Raw genomic sequence first — 21,771 nt, 5'->3', positions numbered from 1 at the left:
TATGCTAATCGTCATGTGAGGATAAGGAAATAGGAGGACAATTAGATCTCAGCAAGGTTTGCTACCATTTAATTTGTTAACTATTAATGTATGATTTCTCCCTGCACCTGTCAAAGTGATGCAACAAATACTGCAAACACTTGGGCAGCATATTTAGTCAGGGATGGAAAGATGAGATGATTTTTTTTTAGTCTCTGTGGTCTAACTTTGCCCTGATGGTGATTTGAGCACTTTTGCTACTATGAGGAGAACCTGTGCCCTCTAGCCTGCCAAGGAATGCTCCCTCAATCTGCACTTGCAAGGGTTAAAATCACTGGCTTGGGCAGCCACTCTCATGTCTTCCCATCATCAGTTTTCAGCATCACAATGGGCCTCCATCCTTCAGCTGAGGCCCTGTCATCAGAGCACTCGTGTGAGCAAGTCTCCTTCCCCACTAGCATGTGCATGCCTGATCTCTCTGCCTGCATCATCATGTATCCAAGCAGCCAGTCAAACTCGGGTCACCTCTGCTGTAATTGGGACTTCATCCTTCTTCACCACTGGCACAGGCTCAAGTTGACAGACTCATTGATTGAATGTCTGACTGATTGCTTTATTACATTTTATAACTGGGTATGTTAAAGTAGCAATCCAGAGTCCTGGAAAGAAATAGTCTAGACAAAAACTTATGATGATAATGCCATACATTCTACAAAACAAGCAATAAATGACATATTGGAAGGTCGCAGTACAACTACCTGGCACAGATGATTAAATGAATGGGCAGTGTTTAAATGGGGGTTGGGAGGGTGGCCTAATGGTTAAGATGTTTGCCTTACAAACACAAGGTGCAGGGTTTGAGTCTCACAAGGAATAATTGGCTAGGCTTAAAAAATGGCTCCCAGGGGCAGTTAGCCTAGCACTAACCTGTGAATCTATATCAGTGCTTAGTTTGCAGTTGAAAATTTTAAAACTCTGTGTTTGGTGCCAATAAGATATCTGACCTTCTTTGTTTCATTCTCTCCTATTCATGTGTGTCATTTCTAATTTATATAAAACAATACTTTAATGACATATTAAAGTATCCCACTATTAAACAGAAGTTTTCAGTATGCTTCATAATTTGACTTAAGTTGAGGGTGGCTGTCTACAGCATTCCTAGTTATCCTATTCAACAGATTTGTATAGGATAGCAAAGCTATCTTATGTTTCACTTAATATGTACTGCCTACAGAAAAAAGATGAATAAACATCAAAAACTGGTAAATCACTTAAAGACTGAAGTCACCAAATGAAATACATTGAGCTTCAGACTCAATATCCATCAGGAAATGCATGTTAACACAACTCCTGTTATTCAAGCAACTTTCTAAATTTATAAGAGCACTATTTCAAATCTATCCCTATTTTAGGGCATTTGCCCCCCCCCCCCCATTATTTTAGTCTGTGTTTAGATTTCTTGCACTAAGAGGTTGAGAGGTATGATCAAAAATGTTGGTACATTTACTAAAATATATAAGCAGATGGATTGCTGTTTTTCTTTGTTCCATTTAATTTTGATTGGGTACAAAAAGCCCCTTTTAAACATAGATCCTGGGAAGAAAGCTCCAAAATTATATATAGAGACAAAATAAGTTGAAAGGGAAAATACTGATACAAAGTAAAACATATGATTCAAATTAAGCTAACTATATATATATATATTTAGCATGTGTGTGTAAGTACATGTGGGTCCACTTCAGAAGACTGACAAACCAAGACTGAATCCCAAAAGACTGAAATTTCAAAATACTGAATGTATTTTAATGCAGGGGGCAAGACCCCCTGCACCCTTCATGTAGGGGCCTGTGCCCCCTCACAGCCCTTGCTAACTAAATATATAAGGTGAGAATAAGCAAAGATAATCTGATGTGAATTGGGTTGAAAAAGATTGAGTAAAAGATAGCTGAGCTGTATTAAGAGGGGGGGTGTGCGGGGGGGGAGTGCTTATTGAAGAGCAGTAGGACTTAAAAGATACAAAAAAGTACTGAGGGTATGTATGGATACATATATGCATATGGGTGGACAAGTTTTGCTGTTTGTTTGCAGCAAGTTGAAATGCAATACCGTTGTTAGTTTTCCCCACTAGACAGTCACAGTTATTTTTTTACACTGATGGTGGATATAGTAAGCAACTAGACAGCACTGCAGATTACTGCACATCTTTCCTTATCACCCAGTGCTGCTGTCAGAATTATGACCCATTTTACAATGACCATAGCTAGTCAGTGATACCATATCCAGAAAAAAATAGGTGGGTAAACCGATCTGTTTGCTCCTGCAGTTTAAAGCTCTACAAGCATTACAGAATGATGAATCTATATGCATTAGACCAGCTGATAAGGGAGGGGGATCGTGATTCTGGATACTATGTATCATGACAAGGTAATGAAGGATACACTAAATGATGCATTAACATATAAGAATGTAACTTTATCAGATCTCGATCTGAATTGTAGTCACGTTTTCAGCACGCTGAATGACTGCTTTTTTAAGTCACATCATTTCCAAACAATTATTGGAATATTTTCTGATTTTACATCCACTTATACCTTTAATTCAGGGCCAACCCAAGCTGCATAAAAATCCCAGCAACCCCCACTAAGGCCGATTGTGTCTGGTAGAGGGTGGATTACCCATCCATTATCAGTTTTTGTTGAGAAGTGGTTAAGGCCTGTGGTTGATCGGTCTGAGCAGGTTTTAAAAGATAGCAAACAATTATGTGATTTATCATCTGTTACCGTAAATAACCAGAGTATGTTGATGGAAAGCTGATTGGTAACTTTAGATGTAAATTCTTTATTTACAGTTATACCTCATATCTATGGCATTGAGGAAGTAAAAGTGTACTTGTAGAATAATAGTATATGGTGCAATCCAAATTGATTTAATATGTATGCTACTTGAAATTATATCGGAGAATAATGTGATGCTATTTAAAGGGAAAGACTATCTGCAACAGGTAGGGGTTGCGATGGGTACACCCTGTGCCAACAGTTACGTGAATATTGTGTTGGCACAAAGGGAAGAGAAGGCAATTTTGATGAATGATATCTATAAGTCACATGTTTATTTATATAAACGTTTTGTAGAGGACCTTTTCTTAATTTGGACTGGATCATATATGCAGTTGATGTAATTTGTAGAATTTTTGAATGGCAGCACAAGTTTTTTGAAATTCACATTGAAGGCTTCTAAAACAATGATAGATTTTTTAGATGTTGCCATTATGAAAGATCATGATGGGTTTTTTCCTACCACTTTATATAGAAAAACATGTGTAAGAAACAGCATCTTATCTCGAGGCAGCATATGCATCTTGCACAAGTGTATAGAAACATAATAAAGGGACGAGGGATGAGGATATCCAGGTTAAATACTAATGACAGGGCTTTTATGAATGACCTGGACACCTTTAGGGGTGAGTTGGGTGAACATAAATATAAGTTGAAAGAAATTGATTATAACCTTGGATGTGTTAAAAATTTAAGAAGTACAAAAGCCAAACCATATACGAGTGATATTAACTTGGAAACTAGGACTGGTAACAATAATAATAAAAGAGGTAAATATAATCTGAATAGGAACTCTAAGTCTTCACTACTCTAGTAATATTGATGTAGTAAGGGATGTGAAACGGAATTGGTTCATTTTGGAATCTGATGCATAAATTAAAGAGTTTGTGGGAGATATATTTAAAGTGTGGTTTAAGAATAAAAAGAATCTAAAGAGATTGTTGTGCAACACAAACCAACAACATCTGCAGGATAAGCTAGTAGTTCAACCATACTTAGTATCTTGTGGCAAGTGCAGTATATGTAAAGCTATGAGCATGGACTACATTTTTATACATCCTATTATTGGCATTAGACATGAATTTAAAGTTAAGGCCACAAGCACCACTAGCGATCTGATATATTTAGCAGTTTGTAATGACTGCTCATCATTTTACGTAGGTAGATGACCTTTTAGGATGAATAGGTCACTTTGTGACAGGGTTAGGGAACAGCTTTCGGCTATCCATAATGATGACATCGAAAGAAGTGCATTAGCTGAACATATAAGGGCCAATAGAATGCATACTTTTCAATTTTTAGTTATTTGTAGGGTAGAATGTGGCTTAAGGTTAGGAGACAAGAAAAATGTTACTTGTATTGGATAGTCAAGCTACAGGCCAATAAATGCCCTGGTCTTAATGAGCGGGCTTCTATAAAACCTTTACTTGCCGCTAGAAGGCTTAAGTAACTTTTAAAAGATGTATATATATTTTTTTATATTTATGTCTCTATAGATGTATGTATTGCATGTTTATTATGTTTTAAAGGATTTTTACCTTTAAGATCAGAAATTGGTTATTTCATCTAATTGATGATGTATTTAAATGGAGTGAATGTTTTGTTTGAATGAAGTCTGAAGAAGCATCAGTTGGATGTGAAAGCGCTTACTTTTATCTGTTGAATTTTTGGATTTGAATAAATCGTTGGTTTTATGCTGTGGTCTCTCTCTTCTCCATTTTTTCTGTTCATTGTCACAAAATAGCACAGTGCTACCCAGCCATGCCATACATTTTAGAATCAGCTCAAGACGACGAGTATGTTTCACTCTGATGGCTTAGGTTAATTACGCTAGTTTGTAGAGATGTAACCGTTTCTTTGTCCATTACAGTAGCAGTTTTGGAGAGAATGCGATTCTTTTAAAATCTGCAATCTCAAATAAATATCACTCAACCTATTTTTTTATATGAAACTCAGATTTTATGACTTGCATCAATTGTTACAAATTTGGATCATTTTGCAGGTACTGCAAGTCATAAAAGGTATGTTTTCAAGGCAGGATCCAACAGAAATCTACCCAGGATGCAAACAGTTTCCAGCTAACAAAGATGCCATGAAGGAAGGGTCTTAAATAGCCTCCTGCTGGTTAAGATTCAGTGAGAAATCTATAAATTAAATACTGGAGTAACCTACAGATTAAATACTGGAGTAATCTACAGATTAAATACTGGAGTAATCTACAGATTAAATACTGGAGTAATCTACAGATTAAATACTGGAGTAATCTACAGATTAAATACTGGAGTAATCTACAGATTAAATACTGGACAATCTGCATAAAGACAATTTAGATAAATGAAACAGGTTCTCATATATGAGTGGCAGGGCCAGCTGCTGTTATTTCATTACCAGCCTGACCCTCATGCCCCATCTGTGCTGGGTCTACGAGCTCTTCCATGCCCCCCCTGGATTTATTCCAGTAACCTAGTGAGGCCAGTCATGGATCACAGGCAATGGGGCTTGGAAAGTCTGTGCTTCATTCCAGGGAGGGGATTTATTGGCCTACCCTGTATCCCTCCCTCCCATCCCCTTGTGGTAATGTGGTAGAGCCATTAAGGGGGTTCCAATGTAGGGATCCATGGACAACTCAGCCAGCCCCACTGTCTCCTCTGAACATGCCTAGTCTGGTGATGCCCATGGTCTCCATTAGGGATTGCCATCTACAGACACCCACACTCCACCCTTCTCCCTGGATGAGTGCACCCATCTCTCCCTGCTGCTGTCAGTCACCCAAGACGCTAACTGAACATGGGTCACAGTCAGGGATTTATCCCTCTATGGCACTGGAGTGGCAGTTGCTATAATTTCTCAGTGTTAACTTAAGCAACCAGAATTATACACATGACCTTTTCAACTTTTATTTTACAGGTTTAGATTATGCTGTTAAAATGGCAGTCTCTTTAATGAACAAGAACACTATGACCTAGTTCATTACAGAAAATGAACTAGGACACTTTGATCTTAAACTTATGTTTTCTGCCTAGTTAGTCAGTTGCATAATACAACTATGATGAACTTCAGTAGGCAGTTGTAGATCACTTTGATGTAAGATTCCTTAACATAGTTTATGTAAGAATTTGAAATGCCTCAAAAGTAATTCAATTCAGCTTTATTGTCATATGTACTGGAGACATCACAAAGTACAAGGGAATTCTTATTCTGCAAGTCCTCTAGCAACATATAAAAACAATGACAATTAACAAGAATATAATTTGACTACCTTGATGAAATTAAGAAGCACTTTAAGCTTTTTTCCAAAAGGTAATAATATAGAACATTTAGTAGTTTATGCACAACTTACTTTCAATAAACCCATAAGTTGTTGCATGGTCCCATGAACATCTTAAGAATAATTTGACTTACATTAGTATGCTTCAAGCTTGCATTATAAATGCTTCATGGAGAGCTCTGCATTTTTATTAAATATTATAATCTATCCAAATATTCATCCTCAACCTGTTTTCCCATTTTTGCACATGGGATTGGTGTGCCACTTCAGTAGTGACAGTCATCTCAAGCCAAGGTTTACACCACCGGGTGGTTAGCCCCGTTGCAGTAGTTCATTTGTACCACACACACACACACACACACACATGCTCCACCTACAGCCAGTTTGTGTCCAATCCACCTACTACATTGTCTTTGGGATTTAGGAGGAAACCAGAGCACGTAGAGTAAACCCATGTGGCAGCAGGGAAGACATGCATACGCCATCAAAGCTTACAATTGTGGTTAACATTGCCCTTAGTCTTACAAGTGCCACAATGCAGGAATATTGTTATCTTACCTTTGTTTTTTCTTTCCTTGTGTAACAGCTTTTGATAGAATATTTGTGTTTTTTTGTAATGTTTTACCTCCATCATCAAGTGTTGTTCAACTTCCTGCCAAAAGTAAAAGTACCAGAATAGTCAATTCCCATACATTATATATTTATTTATTGATTGATATTTGTTTACTGCAGTAGTACACAAATGAAAACTAACCAATTTCAGGATAAACCACCCCCATTCTTTTTGTAATAAAAGTTAATCACAACTCTTAGAGAAGTTTAACTGAGACTAATGCTGTGCAATCAGAAACAGAGCAAATTGGACAGATATAAATGGTAATATGATAATTCACTGTCAGAACACAAGTAATGCAATAATTACCACATAAATGTATTTTATTATTTTCTACTAAATGTACTGCATTTTTAAACACAATGCAAACAAGTATTTATATGTGACTGCTGCCTATAGAAATTATTTCAGTGTATATTTGTGCATTGTGACATCTACTGAACAAAAGTTTTACACCTTTCTAAGTTTTATTACAACACAGAGTGATGCCTTGATTCTGAACCAGGTTATACAGCTGCAGAAACATTTTAGAAGAGAAAGCTATTTTTGAGGTGTTGCATGAAACAGGAATGAAGATCATATTTTCATATTCCACACAAATATATTAATGAACACTTACAGTTCCAGCAGAATGTGAAAAAAATCATTTACTGTTGAAAAGGTGCTAAGCTGCCCTCTCTGCTACAAACACTCATGCCCCCAGGCAGGAGGCTTTGCCCTACTCTCTGTACTAATATAAACAATTCTGAGGTTGTTGCTTCAGAGAGAGAGAGAGAGAAAGAGAGAGAGGGAGGGAAGCCCTTGCAGTGACCTCGTGCATATCTGCATTCTGGCACCTTCTGAAATGTGGCTATTGATAACTATATACTAATCCTTCTGAAATTTCATGGTATTTTATCTGTGTCAGACAGGTATGATACAATCAGCAAAGTGCAGTGGTAAATGAACATTCTCACTTCTAGAACAGACTGTGTAAATCTTAGTGAATTTCAGTATCTGAATGGTTTCACAACTCAAGGTTTAGCACAGGAATTATGCTTCAAGTAAAAACAATTAATTGCAAAACAGTCTTTCAGACAAACGCTCTGTTTCATTTCACTCCCCTACCCTACCCACAATTCTTACCCACCTCTCTTACTCTACTATTATACTTCCTACACACACACACACACACACACTAACACTACACAGACCTAAAGAAGTCCAAAAGGGTGAAAGCGATCTTTAACAATAGGTTATGAAAATAGAATGTGATTTTTACAATTGATTTTTTTTACATGCAAAGTGCATATGTATATATTTACATATATTTTTTTTATTGCTAAATGGACTAAGGTTGATACATTTCCAGCCATGTAGTATATTGTCCTGGATAAAATCACAGACTTAATAATCTACTTAATAATCTGGTTAAATAAGAGGTACCACATTATTATAAATTTTTAAGTACATAAGGGTTCTATTATTATGACATCTACCAAGTAGGGCAGAACCAGCTCAAATGTTACACTGATGGGGGAAGGGATGTGAATTTAACGTGTACCACTAACACTTTGTTTAACAACACAATAAATCACTCCCTTGCCTGATAAAAAGTATATATATATATATATATATATATATATATATATATATATATATATATATATATATATATATATATATATATATATACACAAAACTAGAAATGGGATTATTTGGCTTAAAAACCACGAAAATACAAAGTTGCCAAAAACTGCTGGAGCCATGAATGTCGGAACCAATATTTTATTGAAAGCATACAAAAACCGCTAAAAACACATCAAAAATCCATTTTTAATGTTTAAAAGTTACTTTAAAAAAGAAGGAACCATTTGTATTGTATGTCCTGCCATCTGCTGGTGAAAATGAAAATTGCATCTATTTATCTTACAAAATCCCTGCTTTCAATTTTAAAAGAGGCACAATAGAAATAAATTCATTTAAACCTGGGAAGTTTGTTGAATCAAGGGATATCTGCCACCATAGTTCCCTAGATTCAAATTTTTCTTCCCATAATCCACCCCTTAGGTCCTTTTTGACCTGGTCTAAAACCATGAAGTGAAATTTAGCATCCTTACAAACCAGGGTATGTTTATACAGAGCGCTGGTGTCCTTTCATGTAGCTATTTCATATTTATGTTCATATATTCTCTTTTTCAACACCCTTTCGGTTTTTCCTAAATAAAAAGCGTTACATTCTGAACATAAACTAATGTATACTACCCCCTTGGCTTCACAATTATAGTGGTCTGTACTTTTAATCCATTTTTCTCTACTTTCCAAATAAAATTGTTGAAAGAGAATGGTCAAAATTTATTAATTTTACTGACTTGGACCAGAAAAAAATAAACAGAAATGTTAAGGTTGTGTACAAAAATTCCCGATCATTTAAAAACATGTTGGAGAGCAAAGGTCTTCCAAGGAACAAGAAGGTTAGGAAGAACACTTATAAATGTGGACGTTGCGCACACTGTAACAATATAGTGGATAAGGAAAACGTTTATTTGGAAAGTAGAGAAAAATGGATTAAAAGTACAGACCACTATAATTGTGAAACCAAGGGGGTAGTATACATTAGTTTATGTTCAGAATGTAATGCTTTTTATGTAGGAAAAACTGAAAGGGTGTTGAAAAAGAGAATATATGAACATAAATATGAAATAGCTACACGAAAGGACACCAACGCTCTGTATAAACATACCCTGGTTTGAAAGGATGCTAAATTTCACTTCATGGTTTTAGAGCAGGCCAAAAAGGACCTAAGGGGTGGATTATGGGAAGAAAAATTAGAATCTAGGGAACTATGGTGGCAGATATCCCTTGATTCAACAAACTTCCCAGGTTTAAATGAATTTATTTCTATTGTGCCTCTTTTAAAATTGAAAGCAGGGATTTTGTAAGATAAATAGATGCAATTTTCATTTTCACCAGCAGATGGCAGGACATACAATACAAATGTTTCCTTCTGTTTTAAAGTAACCTTTAAACATTAAAAATGGATTTTTTATGTGTTTTTAGCTGTTTTTGTATGCTCTCAATAAAATATTGGTTCCGACATTCGTGGCTCCAGCAGTTGGCAACTATATGCATATATATATATATATATATATATATATATATATATATATATATATACACATAAGCTTGTGAGGAAATTATTACTATATTTTTGTTTTACTTGGATCGCTTGTCTGTGTACTTAATAAAGGATTTTTTGACTGGAAACAGACTGCCTGCCTTGCTTGGATTACTTTTGAATACTTAGTAATTCTGTACAACTTACATATATATATATATTTTTTTTTTTTTTTTTTTTTTTTTACTTAAGACGAGTTTAAGTTTGCTATTTTTACTATTATTGTCTGATCTGATTAATATACAGTGATTAACTAGAAATATATGGACTGAAAATCTTCCACACAAAGAAGTTTCTTACACAGTTTTGTTTTTGGACCCACTATACTTTAGTGGGTTGTTTTGAGACTTTGGGGATACCGCAGAGATTACTTGAAAATTTTTAAAATTAAGATCATAAAGAGGGAACATAGAACAGAAGATTAATAATGTAGAAGTCAAAAAGTAGAAGCTGAAGTTATGGAATACCTGCAAAGTGAAGGATTTAGTGTAGAAAGTCTAACATAGGTTTTATCACAGCATGATGGAACAACGAGTCCCCCAAGTAAGGAGAAACAGCAGGAGACATCTGAAGAAGAAATATTGACATGGGAAAGAAAAAGAGATTAATATGGTGTAATATTTATGCAAAGGAAAAGAAAAAAACTAATCACTACAAAAAGAGCAGCAACAAAGATATTTGAAGAGAAATACAGGCAAGGACATCTGGATATGGACGGTTTTACAAAACAAAATATAAGAAAACAAATAGGAAAAGAAAAGAGGACTAGTAATGGAGAAGTCAAAGAAATAGAAATGCAGGTTATGGATTACCAGTGAAGTGAAGGATTTGGTATAGAATATCTAAGGGGTTGTGAGGGTGGCTTAATGGCTAAGGTATTTGCCTTACAAACACAAGTTGCAGGGTTTGAGTCTCACAAGGGATAATTGGCTAAGTTTAAAATGGCTCGCAAGGGCAGTTAGCTTAGTACTAAACTATGAACCTATGAACTCTGATAACATCACATTAGGATAAAGCAGTGGATCCCCAAATTAAGGAGAAACCAGTTGAGTGTCAAACATCTGATTAGTTAACATATGAAGATACTTTGGAGTGTTTAATAGGAAACCAGTACAAAACTTCAGTTGGAGTTGCACAACAAGGGAAGGAATGGGAAACCGTGGCAACTCTGACACAATCAATGTTGTGAATGGATAGGCCATGAGTTCCCATATGAAAGAGCAATGGATGACACAGGATGAAACTGATGGGAATGCAAGCCAGAATGCTGCTCTGGAACTTTCTGTTGAATGTCCGCAGGAAATGGAGAACAAAGAATATGCCCTCAATTTAGAAGAAAATGATCTAATAGAAGAGTTACTTGATTTAATACAGATGGACAGACATATTAAGATCAATGAAAGAAATAGACTAGAAAGTCAATAAAACCCAAAAAGTTAGAAGTTTGATACAACAAATGAAGACAGTAATTAGGACTGATCATAGAGATCCATGCAATATAACATAAGTAAATAGGATTTATTACCGTGCAGCTAAATTAATAACAGATAAAGTCTTGCCACAAATACACAGGGCAGTAAACAAGGGAAGGGGAGAAATAAAATGCCTTCATGGAAGTCTCAAATAGAGAAAATTATAAAGCAATTAAGACAAGGAGAATCACTGTTAAAGAGTATAGAACAGGTCAACAAAATACTTAGATACATGTGATAAAAGCAATACACAGTATCAGAACAGATCAGGATCTATCATGCACAATTGCAAATAATAAACTAAAAATATTAATACAGACATAAAAACTTAGAAGCTATGTAGATAAATATAAAGGAAAAGTATAAAATAAGCAATTTATTGATGATCCAAAAAAGTTGTATAGAGAATTGGGAAACAAGGCAAAAAGAATTGAAACACCACCAAAAAAGAAGAAACATATACATTTTGGAGAAATATCTATAAAGATCCTGTTTAACATACAGATGGTAAATGGATAGACGAAATAAAAGAAATAAGAAGTTCAAAGGCACAGAATATGAAATAGGATGAAGTAACAGTCAAATAGATTGAAGTTGAGACAAGCTCCTAATTGGAAAACTCAGGCCCAGATAGAGTACCTAACTTCTGATTAAAAATATTAACATCTTTACATGAAGATTTAGCCATGACTACGACCTATTTATATGCGCACCCCAAATAGACACCAGCCTGGGTAACAACAGGTAAAATCAGTATTTCTACTTAACACCAAACCCAAAAGCTATCCTTAAAACTATACACCAATAACTTGCCTTCCGAAAATGTATAACTATATGCTGGAATTGACGATGACAAAGTTTACAGTCATTTAGAAGAAAACACAACCATGGCAACAGAACAAGAGAGTAACAAAATAAATTCATATGGAGCAAAGGATCATTTGTTGTTAAAAGTCATAATGGAGAACAGCAAAAAGGGGAAGAATCTAAGTATGCCATGGATAGACTATACAAAGCATTTGACAGTATTCCACATTCATGAATAAATGAGTGCTTAAAAATGTACAAGATACATTATACTCTGTCTGATTACTTTATAGTGACCATGAAATATGCCAAACCACTTTGCAGTTAAGCCATAATAAAGAACAAATGATTTATTTTACAGTTTGTTTACCGGGATACAAGAGCCCATTTTCAATGGAGTCCTGGGTAGAAAAGCTCCATGAACAACATATGAAGACAATGCAATTACATTTATGTAAAACTATTGAAGAATTATGGTCTTACACAACATGACAGAAAATCCACGACTGCAGTGAAAATACAGACTAAGAAGCGTAAGGTAAAATTACAAGCACGCGCGTGTACACAAACATAAATAAGTCAATTAAAATAAGAAAAATCCATTGGTGCATATTCCTGCTAGATTTGTTACAGTGTGAAGTAACACAGGGGTGATATTACAGCTTTACATGAAATCTTAGCATTAAAGCAGGATATGGGGATAAGAGGTGTTAATTGTTGAATCTAAAGAAGGGTGTGACAATAAGAAAAAGTAGAGCAAGACAGCAAGAGTGGGAGTGAATGAGAGAAATGAAGATGGTCGTAGTTAGAGACGCTCAGTGTGATGAACAGAAGAGAGAAGTAAAGGAGTGCGAGAAATGGGGGAAAAAGAGGTGAGTCATGTGGGATGAGAGCAGGAACATTCTTGGAGGATTCTGAGATGGGAATGAAGCAGGGTCTTAAAGATAGAGTGGTTGTCTGTAGTACAACTAAGAGATGGCAGGAAGTTCCAGAGGTGAGCTAGAGAAAAGGATAGCAGGTGGTTGCCTGGATGATGAGCAGGCTTGTGCAGTTCAAGCAAATTCTGGTTATTGGATCTTAGAAGTCTGTTAGGTAGGTGCATTTTGAAGGAGGAGGCAAGAGAGGGGCATATGGAGGAATTAAAGATGAGTCTACGGGCATGAGTAAGTTGAATGTAAGTTATGAGCATGGGTAAGTTAATGTAGGTAAGATGGCTGGGATGTTTGCAGTGGTGGGAGGAGGATTTATAGCTGGTATCAAACTTAGAAATGTTGTTATAACAGGAGAATACTTTCTTTTTAAAGAAGATTGAATGTTGGCAAGTTGTGGGGCACCATATAGGAGAGAAGGAATGAGGAAGGTGCTAGAGAGTACAAGTTTACTAATGGGAGTGATATAGCGGTTATGGCGGTACAGCATGCCTAGTTTCTGGTGGGTTTTCTTTATATTGGTTAGTATTGGTTAGTAGGTGGGTATCAAATTTTAACTATTCATCAAAAAGGACTTTTTTTTTTGCATGGGATGCTACCTCGAGAGAGGTATTGTGTTGACTAGTAATGGAGAATGAGTTCTTCTCTATAATGGTACTTTCTGAAGGGGAAAATAAATTTTAGTTTGTGATGCATTGAGTGATTGTCTATCATCCAACATTCAGTATAAGAGAAAGTATCCTGAGTTAGTTTTAACTCATTCCCTCCAGTACAACTCTGAGTGTGTACCTTTAACTCCTAGTGGGTGCGGCTTGAGCCTTAAAAAATGATGTTATCAGGATACAGTTCTACCAAATACTCATTGACAGAGGTCAGATATCAATACAATTGTGTTTGCCATCATGTGTGCTTCAAGATAAAATATTCTGACACCTTGTATGTAGCATGATTTTGGTATTATTAATGCAAATATGAACAGGCAATATCTGACGCCTAGAGGAGCAGTAGGAGGTAACTGCAGAAATGCTTGTAGGCGTCACTCGGTTGTAATGGAAGAGGCAGAGCAGATGATCACAGTCATCTGCATATTTTATCAGTTTAGCACTAGGAATGTTTTGGTGGAAGCCATTTTTGAAAATGTTGAACAGTAGGGGACCCAATATGGAACCCTGGGGTATGCCTGTAGGTGTATTAAGGAAGGAGGAGGTGGCTTTTTTTCCACTTGACAGCTTGTTGTCTGTTGGAGAGGTAACTAGAAAACCATTTGACAGAAGAGTGGGATAGGTTTAGATAGGAGAAGGTTATGGGAGATAGTGTCAAAGGCCTTGGATAAGTCCAGAAGCAGGGAGGACACTAGACAGATGGAATCCCAGGCTTTGTGGTACTATGGCCAGGTCTAAAACCATGTTGTGTGGGGGTAAGTAGGTGGTTGTTTGTAAGGTAGGGTAGAAGTTGAATATGAATACACTTTTCTAGAACTTTTGAGATAGGGGATAAGATAGCAATTGGCTGAAAATTGGGAATGTTGTTATTACCTCCTTTGTGAAGGGGAATGATACAGGCCTTTTCCCAGAGGAGGGTACATAGTTTTCTTGGATTTAGCAGTTTATTAGAATGTTTGTGAAGGGGATGATGCATGCCATTTCCCAGAAGAGGGTACATAGTTTTCTTGGATTTAGCGGTTTATTAGAATGTTTGTGAAGGGGATGATGCATGCCATTTCCCAGAGGAGGGTACATAGTTTTCTTGGATTTAGCGGTTTATTAGACTGGAGATGGGAAAGGTGACGGCATCAGCAGCCATTTCTAAGAAGTGGAAAGGAAGGTCATCAGGGGCATTTGAGCACGGTTTCAGCTTCTGAAGGAGTTTTTTTATGATGGGAGGTAGGAATGGGTTTGATAATAAAGGAAAGGGGTTGGGAGGCGGTAGTGTTAGGGGAGGGAGCGATAGGAGGAGGCGGAAGTGAAGCTTTGTTGGGGAAGGAAGTAGTTAGTTTGGCTATAGAATCAATAAAGGAGGAGTTAGATTGGGTGATCTGGGACATTTAGGTCAGGGCAGGGGTTGTCTCTTTTTCCAGGATTGAGGAGGGTGGAGATGCCATTCCAGAATTTTTTGGGGTTGGTCTTGTGGTTATTTTGAAGTGTGGAAATGTACGATTTGTGGTCGGATCCAACAGGTTTTTTTACTTCGTTACATAGTAAGTTATATTCAATCAGGGTGGTATGGGTGTTATTTTTCTGGTAATGGTTCCAGGCTTTGTCAAGGAGATGCATAACGGTTATGTTTTTTTTTTTTTTTTTTTTTGCTTAACCATGGGACAGTTTTACTTTTAATTTGTTTGGTTCTGGAGGGAGCAAGGATATTTAACAGGTGTAAGAATGTAGTATTAAAGTAGGCTACTGCATTATCTAGGGAGAGGGTTTTTAGATGACTCTGGTTTGTGTGCTTTAGAGAACGGGAGAAGGTTTCAGGGTTGAAGTTTTTAAGAAAGTGGGAGGAGATGTAAGCGTAGGATAGCTGTAAGGAGGAGGGAAGGCGACGAGCGAAAGAGGGAAGATGATCGCTAAGAGTGTCAGGTAGGGTACCGCTGTCAGAGATGTATTTGGGGTGGGAAACAAAAATCCAGTCAAGAGTAGTACCAGAGAAGAAATCTTTTGAGGGCCTGGTAGTAAAATTTATTAGTTGTGAGAAGTTGTATAAGTTTATGTTGTTTGCAGATGTAGGAGACTGAATATCAGTCCAGTTAATATTAACATCACCTAGGATTATGGTCTTGTTGGTAACGTTAGAGGAGAACTATGAGAGGATATCCTCAAGAATGGAAATATTGTCTCCTGAGGGAATATAGAGAGCAGATATATATATTTGTTTATTTCTATTTATCTGGAGGTGGGCCAGGATAAGTTTGGCTATGGTGAACTGGGGTATGGGTTTGGTAAAGGGAGTAACTAAGGAAAGAGTTGTAGAAAAGAGCTACTACACCACCTTTTTTGAGGGTCCTGTCATTTCTAATTGTACTGTAGATGGGGGAGAGTGACTTCAGGATCTTTTGTGTGTTGCTATAACCAGGTTTCGGTAATGGATATGATATCTGGGTGGTTATGTTGGAGCCAGGCATGGAAGTTTGGAATTTTGTTACATAAGCTTTGAGCTTTCAATGTAGTGAAAAGGAGGGATTTGCAGGATGAGGGGGGGGTGGGTTTGAATGAAGAAAGGCAGAGGGACCAGAGAGAAGGTTGGTAATAAGTTGATGAATATGGGAAAAGAAGAATTTAGAGTGCTTAGTGTCATGTTTGAAAGTTGGGTGTTGTATTATAGTAGTGTTGTTAGGGATTGGGGGTGAGAGGCCGTGAACATGAATGAGTTTATAAGAGAACAGGAGGTGCTATTGAAGAAATAGAGATGAGGGGATATAGTGATTGTGGGGTGTTTAACATATGTGGGGTATGTAGAAGTTATATGAAAGGAGAGACAGAGTGATTAGAATTTGGAGGACTGGTGAGAAGGTGAAGGCAGGCTAGGAAGAGAAGAGGAAGGAGGAGTGCAAAGGAGGTGGGTTTTAGAGGCATAATGGTGATGGAGTATTGTGGTATTGGGGAAACTGTAGTAGAGTGGATTTAGAGTGACTAAGGGATTAGGCAAGCTAGTTCTAAAGTGAAAGATAGCTAAGGGGAGTGGGGGAGGGACTGAATGGGTGGGGCTGAGCTTGTGATTGGTTCTTTTGGGTGTGGAAATGGTGCTATGGGTATAAGTGCGGGCACTGAAAAATGATGATATTGAGGGAAGATAATTTTTATTAAGGTATTGGTGTCTTATAATGTCACATATTCAATGTTAGAAGTTATGTATGAAATGTTTGGGGTGTTTACTGGGTATGTTTCTATTGGGTAGTCACTTGTGTGTGTGTGTGTGTGTGTGTGTGCACAAATGTATTATAGATAGCTAGTAATTTGTAATGGGAGGGGTTAGGTGTAATTACTATAGCAGACTGGGTGATTTGAACTCTGGTGGGTATGGTTTAGTCAAGTTTAAATTACAGGTATTGGGGGAGGGTGGGATATGGGGGCAGGGAGGGGACCACAGTGAGCCCAAGCATAGTGAGGGCGAATGGAGTGGGATGAGCCAAGATCCAAGCAAAAGCAAGTTTGTGTTAAGAGAAACGATCAGAATTGACCAAGAATGGCTGTGAAGCTGTAAGTAATTTCTTAAGCATATATCAGGTGGAAAACAGCATAACATTGTATCTGTAGGCTACTGTGCTCTTAATTAAATTAACAAACACATTGCAGGGCTAAAAGTTCAAAGAGTGATCTTCCAGAGTGAGTCTTTGTCACTGCTGCTCTTTTTTCTTGCCCTTAAACCATTAATCTGTTTACTTAACAGATTAGGTCATACTTACAAATTGGCTCCCAGAAAATAAAGTGCAAAGACTTCCCAACTTTTTTTGTGGATAATTTAAAACCATATAGCTCATTAGATGAGGAACTGAAAGCACAACTGCAAGTAGTCAAAATGTTTTCAGATGATACAAGAATGCCATTTGGTCTTGATAAGTGTGCAAAAGCAACTTTTAAAGCAGGAAAACTGCAGCACCAAGAAAACATCAGTTTGGGACAAGAATGTGATATAAAAACTTCAGCAAGATGAAGTGTATAAATATTAGGGAAATGATGAAGGTTCAACAACAGAGAAAGAACAAATGTGAATAAAACTTAGGAATACTTTAGAAGATCAAAATTAATACTAGAAACAGTGCTGACATCTAGGAACAAAGTCCAAGCTATAAACCAGTTAACTTATCCTGTCCTACCTTACTGTTTTGGAGTGACTGACAGGCTACAAAGACTATATATTCCCCATCTTGGAGGAGGTATGGGCCTCCTTGAAAATGATCACATGCATAGATCTGCAATCGTAGGACTATATACATATCTGCTGACTTTACAAGGCCCAAACATAGTGAAAGTTTTAAAACATGAGGAAAATAAATCTAAGATCACTTCCATGCTTAGTTTAGCAAAAGCATATCGGTGTCAAGTGAGAAAGGAAATCAAACCAGAAGTAGAGAAAAATCAGGCAGCACTGAATTTAACACAAAAAACTGAATACCTCAAGGCCAAAAGTTGATCCACCACAATAAAATAACGAAATTAAAAACAAATGCAGATCAACCAACATGGCAGATAAAACCAAAACATTTAGTGGTGATTACTTTCGTGGGGTTACCGGTTCATCAGACCATATAAAACATACAAAACCAAACAATTTAAATAGATATCTAGCAACCAATGAAACTACAGCAATAAACATGAACCAATAAAAATCAACTAATAAACTGTTGCCTCCCCTTCAAGAGGGGTTTCAAAGGTAGACTGTTATTAAGACCAGGTATTCTATCTGCTTGTAATGCAATGATCCACTTGAGTTCTACCCCTATATCTGATTATTAAAATCACCACCTCGTACACTGGGTAAAACCAATTGTAAAACTCTAAAACAAATTATTACATCCCACATAAGAAGCATGGCATACTAGTGCATTAGTCATAAAATCGATGCAAATATTGGACTTAACAGTCTACCTTTGAAACTTGTCTTGAAGGGGAAGTGACAGTTTATTAGTTGATTTTTATTGCTGTAGTTTCGTTGTTTGGTACATGTCTATATAGTCAGATGAAGCGGTAAACCCACGGAAGTGTTCACCATTAATCTTTTTGATTTTATCTGCCATGTTGGTTGATCTGCATTTGTTTTTATTTACAGCAAATGAATGTACAAAAAAACAAAAGAAAGAATATAAGGTGAAGCATCAGATGAAAAGCCAAGAAATGTGTAAAGTGCATAAATATAGTTACAAGTATTAAGTAGAGGTGAATTTAAACCAGAAGAAGAAAGGTTAATATTGGTGGTCCAAGACAGTAGATTACATGCACATTGGTTTGCAAAGTCCATTGAACATGTGGGAGAAACAGACAAATGTAGGTTTTGTAAAACCAAACTGGAAACAGTTGTACACCTCGTTGCTGGTTGGGACATACTAGTGGCAGGAGGACTGTATACTGAAAGGCATAAATAATGTGGCAAGACTGTTGCACTGGGGATTGTGCAAACATTATAGTATTGAAGTAGCTGAAAAACACTGGAAACATGACCCCAAAGCATTACAGAAAATTATGAAGTTTATATCACTTGGGATCACCCATTGCCAACTATTCAAAAATTGATTTGATAAAACCAAATATACTAGTTAATGAAAAGAAGACAAAAGTATTGATCATTGAAACTGCTACATCCAGTGACTGCTGTGTCTTATGTACATAGAAACACAAAGTCATAAAATACTAGGATGTGTAGGCAGAAATGACAGCAATGCGTAAGGAGCATACCCAGACAGTTCCAATAGTAGTAGGAGCAATGGGTCTCATAAAAATAAAAGAGCACTTCTGGCTGATATCAAAGACTGAAACAATACTAATTTCATGAACTTTGATCATACTTTTACTTAAGAATGTGGTCCATTCCCTTTATGGTATTAGAAACCCAAAAAGCTTGGAGAAAGTAAAGTGGGAACCAGACATCCACTTAAACAGCATCTTTATAAAACATGCAACTTTTCCAAGTTTAACTGAGAAATGTTCATTACTAACCTATCATCTATTAACTGGAATTTCCTAAAAAACACCTCCTTAGATAATGTTGTAAAGGAGTTCAGTACAACTTTCCTGAATATCCTAAATAGCCTTACACCTTGTATAAAGAAGAAACTGAAAAAATAATCAATCTGGCTTCCAAAAAAAGAGCAGAATGCTAATGCTTTGAAATAATGGCAACAATTTAAGACACCAAAATATCTTGAAACTACAGAATGCTTCACAATCATTCAAAAAAGCAAATTAATGAAGACAAAATCTATACTATAACAACTTTCAGAATAATAGTAAACACAACTCTAAAACAAATTCTGGACAGCCATTAAAGAAATCTTGCATCACAACCATAAATTCAACCCCACCTCCTTTCCCAATAACCCATGACTTGAAACCACAATAAAATAACTCTTATTTCATAGGTAGTACTGCATCTCTAATGAAGGATTGCCCAGCATCTAATCCTAACCCTGCCCAGCAGCCATGCATCATCGCTTCTACTTTCACCTTCAAACCTGTGCCCACACTCTATATAAAACTATTCAAACCATGTTCTATTTCAGCTGATGACCTTCTAAGTGAATATCTTAAAACATCAGGCAACAGAATTGCCTACCCTGTCTCAATCCTTATAAATAAGTCAATTCAGAAATCCTAAATTCCCTCTTTTTGGAAAATAGTTGCATATTATCCCTCTGCACAAAGGAGGAAATTCAGCACTCATCACTAACTTTAGATATATAGCAATCTTACACCCCACTCCAAAAATACTTGAAAAGTGTTCAAAAATAATTAACTCCTACAAGAATAGATAGTGTCAATAAAGCTAGAGATAATGACAAACTAGTCTGGCCCTTATTTCTAGACTTGTCTAAAGCCTTCAACACAGTTTGTCACAGCAAATGTCTACTTTTAATGTCCTCACTAGGTCTCTCTCAGTCCACCCTTCTGTGGTTCAAAAGCTACCTGTCCAACAGGTATCAGTCAGTAAAATGTCTCTCCACCTTCTTTCTATACCTCCCAGTCACCACTGGTGTACCCACAAGGCTATATCCTCATTCCCTCCTCTTCAACATTATCGCCAACATCCTTTACACATCCACACAACAGGCCTCCTTAATACAGTAAACAGATGACTCTCACTCATTTGCACATTTAGCAAAATGGCACACCTCCAAAAATTACTCAAAAAGCTTTAACAGCAACTGAAACTTAGCAAACAAAAAACGCAAAATGCTGCTTTTTTCCACTCAAATTCCACTCCCATGAAAAATAAAACAAAATGTAAAGTTCTCTCTTGATAATATAAAGTACAGTTGTGTACACCTACCATAAATGTAGATGTTAGAGTGTCTTCACTGTTGCAGTCATAACTGTAGGGTGATCCTGCCGGTAGGCAGCCCGAGGTCGGCCAGAATCCCAAAGTCTGGGTCCAGCGTCGGCTGTACCAGCAAGTACCCTGACATCAGAACGCAGAGGTATAAAGCTGACAGCCGACGCCATCTTCTCCAGCCTTTCTTGCCCTAGATGTCAGAAGTCCCCCAAAATAACCAAAAGGTGTCCAAAAAGGAAACACAAATACACCACAAAAGAAGAGGAAGATGGAAGAAGCAAAAAATAAGAGGGGATTGGTGGGAGGGAAACACCGACTGCAACAGTGAAGACACTCGACCATCTACATTTATGGTAGGTGTACACAACTGTACTATGTTCTTCGTGTTTCACTGTTGCAGTCATAACTGTAGGGTGGAATCCCAAAGCTGTGATGAGGGAGGAGGTTATGGAGAAGAAGGGGCAGCCAGAAGACCCTGCAAAACAGCAGAGGCAAAACCTGCCCTAGACTTAGAATACAAAGGGAGATTATAGTGCTTAGAAAAAGTATGCACTGAACTCCAAGTGGCAGCTTCCAAAATGTCCTTGGTAGGAACTCCTCTGAGAAAAGCTGCTGAAGTGGCGGCTGCTCTAGTAGAATGACTTCTAACAGTACCTGGAATCTGCTTCCCAAAGTGAGAGTAACAAAACCTTATCCCATGGGCAATCCATTTAGAAATAGTTTGTTTAGAAA

At 37.0% G+C, this 21,771-nt stretch overlaps 1 protein-coding gene across 2 annotated transcripts in view; it reads right to left on the bottom strand.

Annotated features, from left to right (window-relative positions):
* Positions 1-21,771, bottom strand: part of KNDC1 (kinase non-catalytic C-lobe domain containing 1) — a 1,471,539-nt gene that overhangs the window by 443,156 nt on the left and 1,006,612 nt on the right. For both annotated transcript variants that reach the window (XM_044056877.1, XM_044056878.1), the window contains exon 18: positions 6,640-6,733. In XM_044056877.1, the coding sequence (XP_043912812.1) occupies positions 6,640-6,733 (94 nt within the window). The remainder of the gene's footprint in view (positions 1-6,639; positions 6,734-21,771) is intronic.

This window comes from Protopterus annectens, chromosome 14.part0 (assembly GCF_019279795.1).
Source record: "Protopterus annectens isolate FY-2018-M chromosome 14.part0, PAN1.0, whole genome shotgun sequence".
Classification (NCBI taxonomy): domain Eukaryota; kingdom Metazoa; phylum Chordata; order Ceratodontiformes; family Protopteridae; genus Protopterus; species Protopterus annectens.
Note: the sequence above shows the minus strand (reverse complement) of the source record. Positions and strands in the feature narration are given on the sequence as shown.